General features: G+C 35.7%; 1 protein-coding gene across 2 annotated transcripts in view; it reads right to left on the bottom strand.

Annotated features, from left to right (window-relative positions):
* CNTNAP2 (contactin associated protein 2) overlaps positions 1 to 21,035 on the bottom strand; it is a 1,159,973-nt gene that overhangs the window by 516,180 nt on the left and 622,758 nt on the right. For both annotated transcript variants that reach the window (XM_055709318.1, XM_027816209.2), the window contains one exon: positions 18,733 to 18,882. In XM_055709318.1, the coding sequence (XP_055565293.1) occupies positions 18,733 to 18,882 (150 nt within the window). The remainder of the gene's footprint in view (positions 1 to 18,732; positions 18,883 to 21,035) is intronic.

Here is a 21,035-nt window from a genome sequence, read left to right as displayed (position 1 = left end):
CATAAGCACAGCACAAACTATTTAATTCCTCCTTCTATGGCCCTCTTGTCAATCCAAAAATATCAATGTATTTTTTTAGCCTCACCTCTGGGAAGTATCATCCTTACATTTGACTTTTTGTTGGCATCTGCATTCCTTTTTGCCAGATCACTGTGTACTCTTGGGAGAAACATATGGGACAGAGAAACTGGCTAGATTTTAAACTAAGGAAAACAAAGGAATTGGAAATAGCAAATCTAAATTTGTTAAGATTACCCCTCAACTAAAGACTGTGTTCTTGCATGGAAAGAAGTCTTACTATGTGCAAAATCCCTAGCTCTCTTCTTATTCTAATTGCTTAGGCTGTATCTCCCTTAATGTTGCAGGATTTCTGTGGCACATGACAGTACAGCACAGAAATTATTTCTGAGGTAACCAGAACTGTCTAGAATTTACTATGGAAACAGCCCCTACTGTAGGTGTAATTCAGCTATTAAATAGGGTAATTAGCCATTTTATGATTCATCAGTGTTGGCCTGTTTATTTTGAACTATAAAAATAGACACAGGATAAAAAACTCCATTAAGTTTCTAAGCAATACCTGTGTTTTCCAATACAGTTTTTCACAAGATTTATCACTACAGTGAATTTAATTAAAAGCTCTGCTAGCGTCAAAGTGGCCATTTGTAGCTAAATCTTTTAGGGACCTTTCCTAAGTGGAGCTAAACCACATTTTTCTCAGAAAGAGTAAAAAAATCAGCCTGGATTGAAAAGTATTTCTAAATAAAGGCAGACATAGAAGGACATGGAATAAAATGAAACTAAAAATACATGTTAAAAGAAACAAGGGGGGGGTGGTGTAGCCAAGAGAGATGACAGAAGTTAATTTAGGAACTTTGGTGATAAGACTGTTTGCAATTGCTTATTATACATTCTCATCTACCTCTTTTCCTTTGGTTTGGTTTTGATATTTTCTTTTTTTCCTGTCTCACAGGCTGATTCTCCTGCAGTCTTCTCTGATTCTCATGAACAGTGTGCAAACTTTTAATTCTGGGCCATGATTATCATCAGTCTTTCTAACCCATACACCAAAGTATAATTTAAATATTCTGTGAGGTGGTGTGTGCATGGAGTTTGCTTACCTGAAAGTGAAGCTTTTTTGCCTTCAACCAAAGTGAATTGTTCAGTAATATATTTTACATTTAAACTTAATTTGTATTGACATATTACACTTTCCTTGCAATTGCTGTCTTTGTGATTATAAGTACAAACATCCTGTCCGTTTTTAAAAGAAAAAGATGCTGACAGTTCAGTGTGGATCTAAATTTCAGTGCTAGCTGTAATGTGCTATCGGTATGTACCCAACCAATGCGTGGAAACTTTATGTTTTCATTTAGCTTTCTTAAAGATGAGAACACATGATCAACCTATCAGAGCTACCATCCCTCAGCCTCGCCTGGCAGCCTAGGTGATAGAGCCTGCTTTACATTTAGACAGAAGACAAATTATAGTACACTATGCTCAGGCTTCATGCTCTCTTCTTGCAGTAGAAGTCATTCATCTCTTCACATTGATTGAGAGATACTGGGCAGTGTGCTGGGAAAGAGGGGAGGAAGATGGAGCCAAAATTCAGGGGGAGGGACAAAAGGAGGGAGAACAGTGAGAAGAATGCTGCATAAGAAATTTGGGGCCTCATAACCAGTCCTAAGTAAAAAAACATGATAATGTGCAGAGACAGAATACAAGGGTACAGCACATTCTCAAAAAATCATTTCAGTTATTTAACAAATGAATGCATTTCTAGAATTAGATTAACACTTAGAATGAAGGTGAAAAAATTACAAGATGCAGGTATATAAGCACACACTATCCATCACACATTGTCCGGACTTAGATTTAAGTGGGAACAAAATATGTGAACTGTTTGAAAAGGAGTCCTTCTACTGACTGATATGGAGAAATAGTGTGAAATGGGGACAAAGGACATGGATCATGATTGTATATGTCTGCTCAAGGAATGTGGGTATGGTGACTGGTCATGGGTGTGGTGTATGGTCACATAGTCACACAGCTTTGAGGAGACACCTACCCTTCTTCCTCTAACAAAGGGGCTATTTATAAAAAAGAATGAGAAAAGGATGAGAGACATTCCAATATTATCTAGAGGAAGGGAGTGCTAAGTCTTCTTGCTGGAGAGGATCAGATGGTCACAAGGACATGAATCACCTACAAACCTGCAAGACCACCACATTCCAGGCAAAGGACTGATAAGCTAATTAACATACGAAGCGAGAGTAAGCAGGTTTAGGTAACAAATATGTATAGGCGTTAATTGAATATTCATTTGTTTTATTGTATAAATGTAAGATTGTTCGTCACTTCGGGCATGCACGCTTGTGGAGGAGTGATCCCCCGATCCCCCGTGCATCTGCACGCAATAAACATACCTACTTTATAACTTTCGAGTTATAGAGTCTAATTCAATATGTCATGACAAATGAGTGAGTGCATGGCACCATAACCAGCTGTCTATAATATAGTCTGAATATTAAAGAGCTAAATACAAAAAAATTCTAAAAGAAATAAGATTGATTATATTTGTACTCTGGAAAAAATGTGAGACATTCTCTTAGTTTAAAGTCAGAAGGCACTGAGGAGCAAGAACTCTATAAAGGAACTGCCTCAATGACTAACCAACAACATATGTTGGGTCTGGGACACTGTTCTTGTTTTAGTGCCCCTTAACCAGCTCTTGGTTCTACAACTCCTGTAGAAAGGCAGTAGAGACAGGCATGGTCCTGAAGTCCAAAAGCAAAGTCCTGAAGGTACCTGGAATATTAACTGTGATTTCACTGGAAATTATGAACAACTGACTACTTAAAGCTTTAGATTACCTTGTCTACACCCAAAAATGACTTGGTAACACTCTCCTTTGTCCATCTATATTTCACATGCCAATGAAAGGGAACAAGGTCTTAAAAAGATTGGTCAGGATGAATTTTGTACAATGCTCTGGGTGATGCTCTGTTTGTGTTGAGAAAGGAATGTACTCTGAATAATTAGAAAAGGTTCCACTGAGACGTTAAAGGTATGTGCTCTGAATAGTTAGAAAAGTACTCTGAATAAGAAAAGGTTCCACTGATGATGTTAAAGGAATGTACTCTGAACAATTAGAAAAGATAAGGTGGGCACCTGAAGGAGAGGAGACCTTGAGCCAGGGAATCCTTGAACAAAGAAAATTGAAAGGTTTACTCCACCTAGATCCCACCTATTATGAATGGAATGACTGGGTGTCAAAATCAAATGTATATGTATGTAAAGATGCTGTAACCTCTCAGGAAAACTGTATACCTGACTTTTCACTGAAAACTTCGGAACTAGTTTGTCTGGTGCGAATCGGCTAGCTCCCTCACGTTTCACGAAATAAATACCTTTGCTGCTTAAAGACAAAATTAATCTCTGAGCAGTTACTCCGTGCTATTTTGGCATCAGCACAGAGCAATGGTGCTAGTGAAGTGCGGAATTAGACTCTATAACTCGAAAGTTATAAAGTAGGTATGTTTATTGCGCACAGATGCACGGGGGATCGCTCCTCCACAAGCGTGCATACCTGAAGTGAGGAACCATCTCACATTTATACAATAAAACAAATGAATATTCAATTAACACCTATACATATTTGTTACCTAAACCCCGCTTCGTATGTTAATTAGCTTATCAGTCCTTTGCCTGGAATGTGGTGGTCTTGCAGGTTTGTAGGTGATTCATGTCCTTGTGACCATCTGATCTTCTCCAGCAAGGAGACTTAGCACTCCCTCCCTCTAGATAGCATTGGAATATCTCTCATCCTTTTCTCATTCTTTTTTAAAATAGCCCCTTTGTTAGAGGAAGAAGGGCAGGCATCTCATCAAAACTGTAGGTGTCTCCTCAAGGCTGTGTGCCTATGTGACCAGACACCGCACCCATGACTAGTCACCATACCCACATTCCTTGAGCAGACATATACAATCATGATCGATGTCCATTGTCCCCATTTCACACTATTTCTCCATATCACTAGCATCTGCAGAGATCAACATCCTTCACTTACCACAAGTTATTTTGCATCAGTTTTCCCTCAGCTCCCAAGACAGATCGAAATACAGACCATTTAAGAATCACAATAATTTTTATCCTTCAGTTTTCAACTCCCACAAAAGGTAACTTTTAAAATAAAAAATTATATGCAAATACATAGTGTGGAATAAGAGTAATACAATCTGGCCCCCTAATCACTGTTATAAAATAGATTGTCTTGGCATTAACAGAAGTTAGAGGACAGTAAGTGTGTATCACCTCAATCACACTGTTCTTGTAAACACAGAATTTGCTCGTATTGATCAATGGATCTGATAAAACAATACATAAAAAAATAATCATTGTTTTCCACAGCATTTATTCTGTTTGTAGTCTATACAGTGTTCTCATCACAAAGCTAAGCCCTTTTCAGTAATGCTTTAAGCAGCTTATAATTAATGCCATTTCTATTATACTGCAAGAGTGAACATTTTAAGACTGTGACTTTTCATATAATTCAAAGTGATATTCTAAGTATGACATGCTTCTTTTCTTCCCCTAAATACTACTTTATCATCTATCTCCAGCACTCATATTTTGGCAACAATTCTATGAATTCTGGCAGCAACAGTACATCACAAAGCCTAGCTGTGAAACAACAGTGCATCTCTTTGCCACCTCTAAGGTTAAATCTTTCATTACCAATATACACAATGCAGCATATTTAAAGTTTTTCATGCCAGTTACTGCCACCTAACAATTTACAAATAAGATTTTGAGATATGCAAATATATAACTCTATGACACAAAAAAATCCTTAGAAGCAATACAAGTTTTGTTTTTCTTAAAGTATACCTGTGTTCATAGGTTGTCAAATAATGAGCCTGAAATACTGAAGCATATTTCTTTTCCTCTCTTTCTATACAAATGCTATTTATAAGGCAGAAAAAACTCTCCAGAAATTATAAAATTATTAATTCATTCTTCTTAAGTTAAAAAAAAATTAGTCTTCCTCAGTTTTAAAAATACAAATTTTGTCCTTGTCAATTAGTGAAACAAAAAGTCTTTCTATTTTATGTTTACCTAAAATTATTTCATTCTTGAACACAGTACTATTTTTATATTATTAGATATTTTATTAATACAAATATCTTTCTATAATCTCTGTAAATTAACTGCTTGTCAAAAATACATTAATAAGCAGGAAGATTCAGTCATATTACTCTACCAAGGGTATTAATTTCAGTGCATCTTCAAAGCGTATTCCTGGATGTGCCACCTTTATCCCTTGTGCATATAATGACTAATTTGTAATAACACTAGTATCAATAACAATAACTGAAAATTTCATTTGCATTTAATCTTTCTCTTGTAAATCTAAGCTGTCTCACAAATACCCTTTAAAGAAATCTTGCAATAAGTCTCTCAGGTTGTAATTTATTGAAGTGGAACCCTAAGTAATTTATCAGAAGATACATACGCAACATATGTTTCCTTGGGAAAAAAAGTCAGCAAATTGTTCATAAAGGAGATGATAACATTCTTGAACTTAGTTATATAGGAAATTATTTGTGAATTTCATCTGTGAGTAAATAAGTAATTTGTTTTCATTTTACAAACCGAAATTATATTAGCAATTGAAAGTTCATTCAGTTTTAGTTTTGTTGATAAGCCACATAGTATTGTCCCTGTTATCTGATTGGGTTGTTTATGCAACTAACAAATATATCACAAACTGGAAATCACATGAAGATATTTTTATACCACATATATATGTATATACAATTCACAATTCAAGATGTCTGGAAAGCATATAAGCCTTCCAAAATGGGGACAAACAATTTTAAATGCCTTTATACATCTTGCAAACAAAATTTACATTTCAAACAGCGTATTTGTTCATAAAACTTCCCCTTTTCACATAGCATTGCTTTCACAACAGCTCAAATTTCAGAATTGATGAACATAAACCAAATATGCAGTCACTGGGGCTTAAAAAACCTGGGGTTTTTATAATTATTTCTAGTATTAAAAAAACTAGGACTTGAATATTCAAGGAAAATTAATAGTAAAGTATTGCAAATACAGCCAAATGCAAAGTTGTCCACGCCATTTTTTTAATTAGTCAACCACAAATTAGTACTTCTAATCTCATTTTATAGGTAGCTGAACTGAAAAGCAGATATTAAATGGCTTGCTAAGAGCCACATACAGACATCCTGGAATGTGTTGAATGCTCTCCAAATCAGTAGCTTTACTTCCTCCAGGGTAGATTTTCAGGAGGATAAATAAGAAATCCACTTTTATCTTATTATCAGCTAAGATAAAAATGACAATTAATCACCAGAAGGAAAAAATAAAAATGATTCCACTACATTAAAGAAGAATTTTTTGGAAATTTGAATTTCAGTGATGAAATACAATAATTTCAAAATGATACATACTGCTTCAGTATAACATATTATAAAAGAGCAGAGTGTATTAAATGAAGAACAAAAGCTTAGACTGAAGCAAAAAACCAAAATACATCATAAAGTTTATGCATATTAATGCGTTCACCCCAGCTTGTTCAGTAGTAGGCCTGACAATAACAAATGGAAAAAGGGAATGGGATACACTCATGTATTTTTTAAAATATTCTATATATTTGTACTGGTGATTTTTTTCAATATATATATTTATTGTAAACCCTACACATATATTAATCCAAATAATTTTATCTTTAATTGATCCATGCACTTTGTACATTTTTTCTTTAATTCCTCTTTTATTTTCATTACCAGCAAGTATTTTTGAAACAGTCTTGGGCTTATGATACAGACAAAATATTGCTGTTTATTTCACTAAGCAAAGACATTTTACGTATAGTTTGCAAGCTTCTGAGATGTTGAAAGTTAATGAAACTGCAGATCAATAGGATTAGGAAGGTGAGTCACAGTCACTGCGATCCATAGAGCAGACAACTCTAAAGCTGTTTCTGAAACTGCTAAAAATCACATTCTTCCTGCCCTTGCATTTTCTGAAAGTAGCAAAGCCAAAAATGGAGTGAGCTGTGTACATGAGACTAGTTTCAGAGCAGTTTCATGAAGAAATGACGGTTAAGGAAAAATCTTCTGTATGTCACACTCCAAAAAAATGTTGGATAGAAATAAATTTCCTTAAGATCACCCTGCTGGTATCAATCACACTATTGAAAAGATTAGGGTTTTCTCAGCGCAGTAAAATCTGAGTTAGCACTGAAAGCCAAGCAGACTCCTTACACCTTTGTTCTTGATTGGGGAAAAAAATGCAAAGGGTAAAATGTAAAGACTAGGATAGTTGTATAGCTGTAACAAGGTACTAGGAATACATTTATTAGTCAAAGTCTTTCTTAAATACACCCATGTAAAGAAGACAATGGAGTCCACCATAACTGCAAGTACAGTTCTAATAGCTTTATTAGAATGTATACAACACTTTCAGTAGATACTAAAATCATGGGAAATTTCTTTGCTGTAATTAATGAAAATTTTACTGCAACATTGCCATGGAGATCTTTGATTGCAGTACTTTCTTACTCTCCTAATCAAATGTGATTTTTGAAAAATTTTTATCAATTCTAAATTACAAGGTAATTTAAGATGTCAGAATATTAATTATACAAAGTACATATGTAAACAAAGTCAATTTTGGGGGGACACGTGTCAGCTAAAGTGCCTGAACATCACTATGAAAGGCTTCAATGGAAATCTAAAAATACCTTGCACAGAGTGTAACCTAGTTCTAATGTAAACACCTGCCTATTACAGGTCCAAGCATGGAACAGGGAAAGCAACCAAAAATATTTGAATTTCACATGCCTATATGACATTCAGGAATTGTTTCTACAGGTAGACTGCACCAGCTATGGAGTTTGCATCTTCGTTTGGGCTTCAAAATGTTGAAGCACTAGAAGAAAAAGTTTAAGCTTCTTTATAAAGCTAAACTAATTAAATTTACACATTTTTTAATGTGCCTGCATGTATGCACACATGGTCATTTCGTAGACCCATCCCAGCAGTTTATGACATTTCAAAACCAGAACCTTGGATTACTAATTTTATGCTACAAAATATAGCCATTGACCCAAATGAGAATTCCACTTTACCAAATGATAGGTGGATAGGATGCCAAGATATTATTATATTTCTGAGCACTAGCCTGAGATATGATAACAATGTTGTTGCTAATATTTGCAGGATTCCTGAAAAGATCACTCACTGCATTCATAAAGAACTTTTCTATTTGACTTTTGTTGAGATCATACATATAATAAAATCTGTTTTAAAATGAAATAGGAAAAAGGGTGCTACCATTCTCAGAAAGATTTAAGATTAATTTATTATTCCAGTTGTATAATTCCTTAGTGACCTTTCTTCAGCATTCATCAAGACATGCAGCATTCCATCTCTTTATGCCACCTCAAGCTTTTGCATCGTGTGTCTACAGAGTAACTGTGTGTCACTAAGATCATGAGAACTGTGTACTCACACCATGATCTTTAAGACATTCAAATAATAAAAGCTGGTGAAGTGGTGAACTTTCCTGCCTACTCAAGCTTCCTCTTCTCCTTTAGCTAAGTTCTTATTAAAAGGCAATATTGAAATGTGATCAAGCAAAACACAATGAAAAGCTCTCATAAAGTCTATGGAGAACATGAATTGTAAAGACGGTAACTACAAATAAGAAAGTGGGTTTTGTTTGTTGTTTTTTTTTTTTTTTTTAAACAGAGGGTCAGACTTCAGGCAACCTATTCCTATGAATAAAAATCATGGGAACATGGGATCTGATGGTCTTTTTTCAAAATTCCATTCAGTTTGGTTATGATGCCAATGAAATCACAACAGGTCTAATTAATTAAAAGAACAATTTATTCTGAAGGTCCACAGAAAGCTTCCAATTTACAGAATCAAATATAAGAATCTGTTTTCAAAAATAAGTATCAACCTGTTGGAATAAAAATATTAATAAAAAAATGACAAGCAAGTACGTAAGTGTTTTGGGAAGTCTAGTCAGTAAGAATGATGAAAATGAAAGAAGTGCAAGAGGCAGATGAAGCATTTTCATGCATCATTAAAGTTTGCTTCTTTTTGAGAAGAAAGACTTCTTTCAACTCAACTACTTGGAGAAAGATTCCGAAGAGAATATTGTTAGTGGTAGCTAGAGAGTACTTTTGTCTTTATAGATAAAGCAAGATTCTTCCTACATAAACACATAAACATGATACACATTGCTATTCTACACCACTATTTGGCTTGTTCTTATTGATAAATAAAAGTTTGTTCACTGAAGGATTTTCAGCCATTGTGTATTACTAGTCACAGTGTCTAATCTCACTTGGGTTTGTTGGACAAGATCAAATGATAAGCATGCAGGTCTCAGTCCAGAAGCAGAAAAGTCTGTAAAATCACTTTTCAGGATCATTCAAGTTACACATACACTTGGTATCATGGGTGATGAACTTAAAGAGGCTAAGAGTATCTGTTATTGCCATGGCAACAGATCTAGGTTCACTTTCCTCCAGTTTACAATATAACCTTGACTGTGACCATCCCTCAAAAGTGCCCTATTTCTCCTCTCCATTCATAAACACAGGGTTTTGCAACAGCTCCATGGTTAGTATTTACATTAATTGTCCAATCTCAGATAAATTGCTCTGTCTTAGAAACTACACACCACCACCCCTCCCCCAACGCCCCCCCCCCCCCCCCTTCGCCCAAACAACAGCCAACAAACAAACCAGCAACAAAAGGACTGTAGCCACCCAGTGAATAACCTGAATGACAGTATCTTTGACAGGACTCAGTAATCCAAAATGGTCTAGCAGTTTGCCTGTTAACTATCAATTCCCTGCTAAAGAGATCATCATTATTAAATATTCAGTACTGCATTACCAAAACCTTGTCCACCTGAATTTACACTAAAAGTAGACATACTTTGACGCGAACAAGTTAATTTAATACCCTTAAACTGGGCAATTAGCCAGTTGCCATCAGCAGTCCAACACTGAAGATTTGTGCATCTCAAACTTGTTCCTCTTCACTGCAAAGCATTATACAGGTAAGTTCAGTGTTTTGCTGGTAAGAGAGAAACAAGGCTTTAAACATTCTGTTTCAGCTTCACAGTTCAGTTTTGCCAATTTATGCAGATAAATCAGCCCTAAGCCACTGACTGTGAGATTCAATAAAGTTCTTTCTTTGGAAAGATATAAGCCCTCAAAATCTACTTTATGATTTACAAAAGCATCACTAATAAGTGCTCATGTTAGAGCCCTAGACTGCCAGTTTTATATGATAGGATTTTTTGTCTTCAATGAAAGGTGATAATAACAACCTGGGACTGTAGGCATGCAAGGATTTAATTGACAAACTGCCCCAGACAAAAAGGGCTAGCTGCAGTTTGCTTATAAAGTAGAAGCAGCTGACTAATTACAAATTTAATTGGTGCTCCAGTCAGGTTTCATATATGTGTCAGTATTTACAATCAGCACGGAGAACCATTCTTGGCTCAGACCATATGAGTCAGACAGGCCTCTTATCTGAATAAATTTATTTTTACTCTATTTCCCACATTCACACACATCATAGTTTGGTGAAGTGTTGGAACATATCCTGATTTTTTTTCTCTTGTTATGCATTTATGACTCATTAAACCAGACTTTCAAAGTTATTTGTGTTTACAAATATATAGATAGGTAGATTTTTCTGAAACATGTGAGTCAGTTTTCTAACTACCAGCAGAACCAATGGCAGGTAGGCATCTTCTTGCTTAGTGTTGTTTACAATCTTACTACATGCTCATTTACATACTTAAAATATCAAAATGCAATTGAAAATTTGTTTCACATTTAGCAGGGGTGAGAGGAAAAGGAGGGGCTGATGTAGGTTCTACTATATTAAAGAGGAAAATCAACAGCTATGGAAATTCCACTGAGAAGCACCAATAAGTCACCCCCCAAAACAAGAAAAGCCTCAGAAATTATAGTCTATTGATGGCACCCAGAATTTACCTTTTCTTTTTTCTTTATTTTTTTTTTCCTGTAGGTGTCTTGAATTGTGGCTGTGGACAATAAGCTCATTTATATACCTAGAACCAGAGCCAAGATACCTTTAAAAAACAGGGGAAGCTGGTAGAAGTGCTATTTGAATATGAATTAGCATTATTCACTATTTAATAGTATGATTATTTTCACACACCAGGAAAGCATATGTTTTTATTTTTCACAACACAATTCAAAACATTCACACTGACTTATTTGTGATTCCTAATGCCATCAATAAACTATGTTGGTCTGCATGTTCTAAAACCATGCCACCCTAATATACTACAGTCTAGTGATGAGTGCTGGTTAACATTCCTTCCAAGATTCAGTGCTGGTTTAAATACCTGCCCTTCCCCTCCTGTGAGCAGATTTTTCAGCTACTGGTACCAAAGACCTTGTAGTTTGACCTACTAAAGCATCAGCAAGAGGGACATATAGGATATAGGTATAATTGTCACTTCTGAGTGTATCTCAAATAGCTCTCTTCCAGGTCTTCACCAGACATTTCCTTCTCCAAAGTTTTTCTTTTAGAAGAAGAGTTAGTAATTTTTACAAGACCTTTTTCTTTCCCTTCAGGGTCAAGAGAAATACTATGTAGGGAATATCCTCTATTTTTAATTGAATATTCTGCAATATTCAGAGACATGATATAATTTTCTTCTGACAGACTTAGGCAACAATGTGTGTATTTAGAAAAAAAGAAACAAATCACATACACACAGAACTAGAACAGAGTTCCATTAGGTTGGTTTCCTCCTTCCCATGTCCATGCAGATTTACTCTCTACAACATGTTCTCACTCATTCTTTGTTCTTTCTTGCTTTAAAATGTCAATAAGACAAAAAATGTATTGAAAAAATTGTTGTTGTCTTATCTGCTGCACAGAAATTTGCTTTAGTGCTTGCAGGCAAATAAAATAAGAGATTCTGTTCCTTCAGTTTTTTGAGAAACTTCTAGATATATACTCTGTAGCTAACAAATTCAACTTAGCAAGAGATTTGTGTTTTATAACAAGGAAAGCACCTCTCAGAGTTTCGTTAATTCATTCATTTTTCAGTGGGCAGACATTTCTCATCTCTAATAGGTGTTTGCTCAAAAGCTGGTTATTCCAGCAAGACACATGTCCCTACATATCCATTCCTAAACTCACATTATCATGCATCTGATCTTTTTATTTGCGTGCCCAAAGTATCAGCTTTCTGCCTGTACCTGTTTTTCTACAGGAGATGAATCTATCTCCAGCATTTCTGCTTGTACTGTTGTATACCATGTATCAGTGGACTAGCATATTGTAACATCATTAACAATACTACTGACATTACTGAAAATTAATCACAGAATGTTGCCAGTATTTTACCTGGTCTCATTTGTCTAACATTCAAATTATCTGAATGAAATAAACAAAACTTTAAACATTATGAAAAAAGCACAAAACTCTAAGAGTTAATGGACAAACTTGATCAGCCTCCCTCAGTTCTGTCAGTTGTATAACAGACGTGAATTCAGCTGTGTTTCATTCTTCATAGTGGAAGAGAGCTGATCAGATAATAAAGAATCTGAATCATGTATCAAATAGCAGAGAGGTTTAGGTGGGGTTTTTTTGGTTACTTATTACTTATTACAAAGTTATTACTTTGTAATTACTTATTACACTTCCTTGCTTTGTTCAGGTTTGTACACTTTGCACATCTGCAATATTCACTCATCTATTGACTTACAATCATTTTGGATTTAACAATCCAAAGCATGAGGGCTGTTAAAAAATACAAATCATTCCAATTCTTTTACTTCTATTTCTTGTGTTTATCATTATTTTGCAGAACTGACCGGGGAATATTCCTAAGATGAAAACTAGAAGATACACAAAAACACATTGTACTGTGAGTTATTTTGAATTTGCTTTGTGTTCTCCGCAAGGATTTATATTTTAGCTTACAGCAGAGCTATGATCATGAGGAGAAAGACTTAAAACCACCCTGAAAGCACCCTTTCCACAAGAAATGCAAATTTGACCATCCTGTCTCATGGTCATACACACAAAATAAAAAAGTGGCCACCAAAACTGAAGCCCTGACACATTAAAAATCTGATCAGCCTGCAGAAATGCAAATACAACCCAACACTGTTACTTATGGAGGTGTGAGAAGCTGCAGGCTCTAGAGAATGATGTCAGCAGGGACATTAGTTTCCTTTATTAGGTATCAGATAACCTGAGTTGCCATTGCCTAGGTCCCGTTTGTCACGTTATGTCTCATAACCTCACTTGGGTTTGGCTGAACACATTTAAATCTGAGCTACAACCCCCCCCCCCATGCTCCCCTTCCTTCTGATAACACTAGCTATGCTGATTGTTGGAGTGCTTCTGAAATGCCAGTGACACTACCTAGGAAGTATGACTGTGACTATAACAGCTGTTAATGATGAATTCACACAATATAGCAATGGATAACTTGATAGAAAAAAATGTAGGCACACCAACCAAAGGCTTTGGTTATAGATGACAGTTTTTAAAAAGGGAAGATTCACACACAGAAGAGCCCAGCACATGTGAAACAGAGGAAGGTATTTCTATTCTTTGGCTTGATTTCCCTCCTCCCTCCACCACTTCTAATTCTATGGGATTTTAGACCAACATAACTTTCAGAAACAAATTAATTCTACTCCAGGAGCAAGGCTCCATACCCAGTGTGTTTTGCACAGCTGTACAGAAAGGGAGAACTTTCTATACGCCATAGAGTGGTGTCCCACAGGAAATTTACTGCATAGTCCATTCAATTCATCTTTGCTTGTCAGAAAAAGCAGCACACCTTGTGGATTGACAGACACTCACTGCATACCTTTGTTCTCAATGAAGATTTATCACTCATGCTAAAACCTCTCCTAACCTTAAGCCAGTGAAAAGGAGACAGAAAGTAGATACAATTAAAAATACAAACCCGAAACAACTAAAAATTACATCTCTAATCAAATATTTCCTCTGGGCACTAGGCAGCTATTAGGTGGTTTGGTGCAAGTTTAAGACGCCTCACAAAAGCCCTTTATCTCCAACAGTGCAAATGAGGTTAATGGACTCATTCTCGCTCTGTGATTCACTTTCTCTGTTCTGCTATTTTTGTTTTATGCTGATAATTGGAAAAAAAAAATGTGATTCTCTAGAGCTCAGTAGGGAAAGGAAGTTCACTTCTTTCCAAAAAACCAAATTCAAGACATTGAAAGAGAAGGAAAATAAAACCAGTGGGGAGAGAAGAATAGTTATACAGAAGGGTAATAGGCAATTAGCAGGCACACTCCCACATACACCAGCACACATTCACACAATCTGCAGAAATGCCTGATCTTAACACAGCTTCCTCTAACTCTTAAGCTTGAATAAAACATCCTTGCTGTATGTCCCTTGAGAGGTTCTTAGTAGTGCTGGGAGACAGCACAGGAGAGGTACAAAGGACAAAAAAACCCCAACAAACAAACAAACAAAAAAACCCCAAAACCAAGAAAGCTACTATAATAGTACTGAACATGATTTATTCTCTGACAAAGAAATCAAAAAAAGCCTCTTGTGAGTTACTTACCATTTTTAAAAGCTAGAAAAGTTAGTTCTATGGGCAGAAGTCACAAAAGATTCTGATTTCCACATCTCCTTTATTCAAATACTGCTGTACATGTGGTAAAACTCTCAGTTTGGTGGTCAGTGAAAATGCATTTTTATTTAATGGAATGAATAAACTAAGCAACCTGCTCCTGCAACCTGCTCTAGGTGAACCTGCTTTAGCGGAGGGTTGAACTGGATGATCTCCAGAGGTCCCTTCCCACCTTGACCATTCTGTGATTCTCTGAATAACCAGAACACACTTAGGAACTAGTTTTGAGGGAAACTCATCAGTGTCCATCAGGTCTGGCTCCTCTAAAAGGCCAACTTTCTCAAAATGGTAGCTGGAAGCTGCTAATAGGCAGGGAGGTTGACTAACCAGGCTCAGTATAGTACTCAGTGTCCAAACAAGCTATTCTGTTGTTAATGTCTTCGGTGTCTGCAGTGTTCAGCTTGCCTTTACTGTTCATTTGCATGCACAGAGGGAGGGCACACTCTGGCTTACAGGCTTGCTCCTGCCTATGGCATAATTTCTAATGCCAGGAGCAAATGCACAATCATCCTACGTCTCTGCATTCCCCCTATTATTTATGTAGTTATACTGTACTGAGTCATAATCTAGTGCTAAATAAAATAATGTGTATAAAATCAAGGACTTTTTCAGAACCTATATTTGTTAAAGTCATCTTAATACTTCTGATTTGTCTGGAATGTTTCATTGTTACATTTGGCACAGTAATGTTCTCCTTGCCCACTCCATCTTTAATCCATTCCCAATTTTATAGATTACCTATTTTACTATATAACTAATATTATGGGATATTGCCAGTGCACAGTTATAACAACAATATATAAAAATGATAATTTTTTTCTAAAAAATAGACAGTCTCAAAAATTCACATTCAAGTATGTGGTACTTCTCCTACAGTAAAAGATGTAGTAATTTTTACAGACAAGGTCTATCTTGTGTCTGCCTTACTTCAAGGCAGTACCCATTTTATTGTAAATACTTTTCTCTTTAAATGTATTTTTGAGCAAATATTGTACTGCAGTACTGCAATGCAACCTTTACATCTTTTCTTCAGCAAAGACACCACCATTGTCTATAGTATATAATTGCTATATTGACACCAGGAGAACAAAATACAAACACACACACACTTATTTTGAACTCATGGAAAAGGAAAGTTTGGAGAACAAAATATTTGCATACAAGTGGTTATCTCTTTCAAACAAAAAATAGGAAAATTTAAATCAGAAGAGTGTTCAGAGCCTTCTAGAAATGCTGTATAAGTTCTCCAACCACAATTTCATTGGACTGAGCTTTCTCAGAATTTTCTAAGGTCAAGAAATACAGCAGTGGGATGGGATTAATATCCTAACATTGCTATCTTTAAAATTCATCACCTCTGCATCTGTGATAGATGCTTGATTTTTAATAATACAAAAGTTTAGTAGTCAAAATACCTGTAACTATTATATTCAGATCTCTAGCAAAGCAACCTTCTGGATTCCTTTTCACATTGAAAATCGGTCATCACCAAAGGGTCAATAATTATTTCTGCTAGCTGCCTAGCAGTTTGTAAAAAAAAAAAAAAAAGATATTATCACTGAATTCAAGAGGTGGTTGTTCCTTTCCTAACAAATTATACCTATCTGCAGGGGAAAAAAAGTATTTGACACTTTCTTATCTCAACTTACTCCTAACGAAACTAACAAAACCATCTTCTTAGATGACAACTACCAAATGGTGCAAATGTTTGAAGTTCCCCGCTGCTCTCACCTCTACATCCTCTTATTGCAAACATTATTTATTAACATCCAGAACATCGAGTGTGTATAAAGAATAATAAGGAGGATCACATACATATATAGGGAATAGAACAAAAATACCTTTTCCTTACAGGATGGAGATTGTGAATATATAGATTAGGTTTCTAATACGCATCCAGAAGACTGACTGGCTTTAAGTTGCAAGTAATCACTAAGTAACAGGCACATATATATCAAAAGAAGTAATATACATATATATATACATATATATATATATCAACATTCATGTGGGAGCATACTAAAATAAATGTGTTCCACAGATCCAAGTGAGAAAAAAAGCCTCCTCAGATTCAGAGCTTGAGAGAATTAAAATGCAAAAGTACAATGCTGCAAATGCAGACTTCTTATTCTGAAATAAAACTGGACAAGAAGGTTTGGACACTGCTTTTGATATAAATTTAGAAGAGCTTCAGATTATAAGATAAATAAAAAACAAATCCCCCATATTCTGTGCAATGAGACTAGGTATTTGGGTGAACAGATGTGGGAATGACACTTCAGGGAATTCATGATTGACTTTCATATCCCACTGGAACAATATCTACATTCACACTTTTTTTTTATGGAAGGATGGTGGAACTGTAAAGTACAGGTCAACAATTATAAGACAAGCAGATTTCAGAATCAAGCTGAAATGAAAACCAATCAACCCATATTTTGACTGAGAAAGAGTATAAAAAATGCCTGAAGAAACTAGACAATCTATCCCTCACAACCGAAGAGTCAGAGGCAAAACACATTTCTGAAGAAATCAAAACACTCTCCAGGAATGTAATAATGGTCTGGTGATTTTACCTATTGAAATGAATAGAATTTAAGCACAGGATGTATTATGCATGGCACTTCTTTTCATTTTCTCCTATGTGTGTTGAATAACTTCATTTAATGAGAATGTCTCAGACTGTCCCAACAAATTGAAGGTACTATGTTTTGACAACTAATTTTCAAGCTTTAGCATGTGGCTAGGCTACAACTCCTCTGTGAGGCAATATACTAAAAAAAACTATTCAGGATATTAGCTGAGCTAAGGATATTGGAAAAGATGCGTGTTGCAGCAAAAGGAAGTTTGCCTCTTGTGACAGATTAACTTTAATTTGGTAATAATGAAATGAGAATAACCTTGAGAGGATTTTTTCTCTTTCAAATTAGGTTACTTCGTATGCCACAAACTTTTCTATCACTTGGGTAATGTTATGGCTATTTATAGTATCACATTTATATTTTATTTTGATTAGATATGCACCTTGTAAGTTTGCGAAAAAAAACCCACTCCATTTTTCAATGCTGATAAATTCTACTTTTAAAATTTGTGTTCTCTGCCTGAAGCTTTCATGTGCAATCTCACACATATGGGACACTTCAAAGGTACAACTTAACAACTCTTTTTTGATCTTAGCATTTGAGCTCACTGAGAATTCTGCTTGAACAAAGATTGGTGAATTGTTTTTAAAAACACATGGCTAGCGGTATGAAAAGTGATACTTATATTTGAGTTGAAACCCTTAATGACCTTCCCCCATAAGACAGCAGACAGCAGTGTATAAAAAATATTTGTGGTATGCTTAATAGGCTTCTTAAGATAGCAATTTAAACATGTATTTAAAAAATCCAAGAGTTTTGATGGCCTTTTTTGATTTTCATAAATGCTAACATAGAAAAGCAAGAGGGATAAACATTCAAGCTACAATTTGCAAGAACTCTTTTTAGTATATGGACTGTCAAGAGACAGAAATATTGAACAATCTAAGGCTTCAATTTATAAGAGCTTCTTAATTACCCATAATCGTGACAGCTCTTAAAGAAATCAGCAAAGGTTAAGACCTATCCTGAATAATGGTATTTTTTGTTTTCAGGATACCAAACATGAAAAGACAAATTTCTCTCTCTTCTGAGTGCCATTTAATTAAACTACTAATGGAAGATTCCCCTTTCAGAGAAAGGTCTCTGAAATTTCAGAGAAGACCTGAGAAATCACTCCAAGTCAGACTGACTCTTGTACAGAACTTCTCAGGACTTCTTTTGCAAGGATGACAAGGTGTAAAAAGAGTCTTAAAAGTGAAATTAAGTTTTGTATTCTACCTTTTGATGAGAAGCACCTAGCCACTGTAGCCGTATTAAGACCTATATGAATGAATTCAATTCTGAGCTTCTGAGCTCCATTATGTAGATTGAAAGACAACAGCACAGTAAGCAGATACTTGTTTTGGTACTTTCTTACCTCCAAAGAAATATTTCTCTCCAGTCTTAACCTGTAGAGGACTGTTCGTTCGAACAGCTGAAGCTTCATCGCCATCAATGGTGAGGACAGCAAAATTTTCCTTAGCTAGGAAACGGACTTCATGCCACTGCCCATCATTGAGACCAGAGCCTATGAGGAAAAAAAAATATTGGAACATTTTACTTAGTCCAATATTTATTAACTTTAAGTTTAACTCTCTCCCAGGCTCATTATGCAAGATTTAATGAAGGCTACTGCAAAAAATGAGATCATTTTAGTGTAATAATACGGCATTGTTATTAAAGAAATTATTAGAAAAAAATAATCTTATATTGTAAATACAAGCCTCGGAACTACCAAAGTGTCCATGCTGTCAGGTATAATTGTATGTAAATACAGATGTTATCACTCACCTTTCCCATCAAAAGGCCATAATCTACATTTTACTAATAAAGAGTATCCTTTAATTATTTCTATGATCAAGTTCAGAATGAAAGGATATTGATTAATCTGTTTAAACAGTGAGTAACAATCCCAAAGAGCCATTAACTCATGATTACTGCCTTTCAAAAGCTAGATAGTTTCCAAGAAAAGGGAAAAATAAAATAGGAGGGGGAAAGGCTCACATGGGAGGTGAGTTAACAGCTAATCCTATCACTGGGATGTGGGGCTAGTCACAGAACATGAAGACATTGACAGAAAAGCACCAGAAAATGTCTGGTTATAAATTATGCCATCTTAGGAGAGCATCATCTTCCCAACACTGACTACAGTGAAGCTCATGGAACTTTTCATTCATTCCCATGTTTTAGAAACCCCACAGAATTTATATACTTTTTATATTGTTTCCAGCAGCTGGCAGGAAGCCAGTTTGCCTGGCACGTTAAGCTGTCATTGAAGAACTACAAAAGAGTACTAGTTTGTTCTGGTCATTACCATGGCAGGATGGTTTTGATGGGTCAGCAAGTAAGTAGCAAACACTCTAGTAAAAGGAAATTCCAAGTTGTAGCACCTCTTACAAGTGATGTTTCCTCCACCTAGACAAAGGTACTAAGTCACCTTTGAAAAATATCATCTGCCAAAATAAGCCATAACAAAATGCAATAAACTGTTTCTAAAATTGAGTGGGATGCACTATATTAGCAGAAATAGAAAGGAAGATCAACTTTCAAAACATTCAAAAGAATGTTACCTTTTATGAACAAGGAATTATATTCATGGCAAAGAGATAAACATGTAATGCATATTTTTTTCCCAATCCTTCCACACATTCATTCAAGATACATGATCAACTACTGAAATAACATGGAGTTACCTTGGAGAATACCTTGGAATATTCAGTAGTGTGAATAACAGTGGCAGAAACCTCTCAAAAATGTTATCAGTAAGAAATGTTTCTACCAAAGCTTGTTCAATCTAGCGTAAGAATAGATGAAAGACCTTACCCACTACACATGAGAAATTTTCTGTTTGCAAGCTCTTTTTAAATTTTCATTACATTTGGCAAACAAAGAAAAAACAGAAAACCAAATAATTACAACGCAGATAAAATTATTTTCTACTGACAATAAACTCAGAAAGGAAAGGAAGACACACCTTTCTACAGAGCTCCAAACCAAAATTGTTACTGCATGTGTAACTACAACCAAAGCTTGTCAGAACTTACATAAAATCCTAGTTTTCCAGCCTGAGGCAACCTAAGATTAAAAATATATTTCCATTTTTTTTATTGAAGTATTCAGTATCGACTTGAACTGAGTATGAATGACTAGCGACTTCTGGACAAAATAAAAACTAGGCTACTAAAGCAGGAGGGACAAAAATGCTGGCGTGAGCCGCTGGTGCCAGAGCGTGACTGGCACCTGCTGTGGGAAGGGGGCACTGAGGAACCACCACGGGGCTCTAGGCAAGAAGCAGGTGGTGGGAAGGTTGATCATCTTAACCAACCTTCTTCAACCAACTTTCACCAACCAACTAACCTTAACCAACCGTGACTAGAGAGATGGTGCCAGACCTCAAGGGGGTTCTGCCCCACATGCCTACCCACCGGCAGAAATGTCACTGGTTTCCCCTTGCTCCTGGATTGAATTTGCAGCGGGGTCTGATGGGGTTACGTGGTGAACGTCTCTCTCAAAGGTTTCACAGCACTAAAGTTCAAGACCGCTCCTCCTCGTGCTCTGACAGAATTTTTCGAGATCATTCGATAAATAGACAAAACCTTCTAGCCGCTTTAAATCAGAGTATGATTAGAAACACACAGATAAAACTTCCGGTGCAGGAGCTGAGACGCTAGCAGGGAGGTC

Source organism: Falco cherrug, chromosome 4 (assembly GCF_023634085.1).
Source record: "Falco cherrug isolate bFalChe1 chromosome 4, bFalChe1.pri, whole genome shotgun sequence".
NCBI classification, from domain to species: Eukaryota; Metazoa; Chordata; class Aves; order Falconiformes; family Falconidae; genus Falco; species Falco cherrug.
The sequence above is the reverse complement of the archived record's forward strand: the minus strand, read 5'-3'. Positions and strand labels throughout refer to the sequence as shown.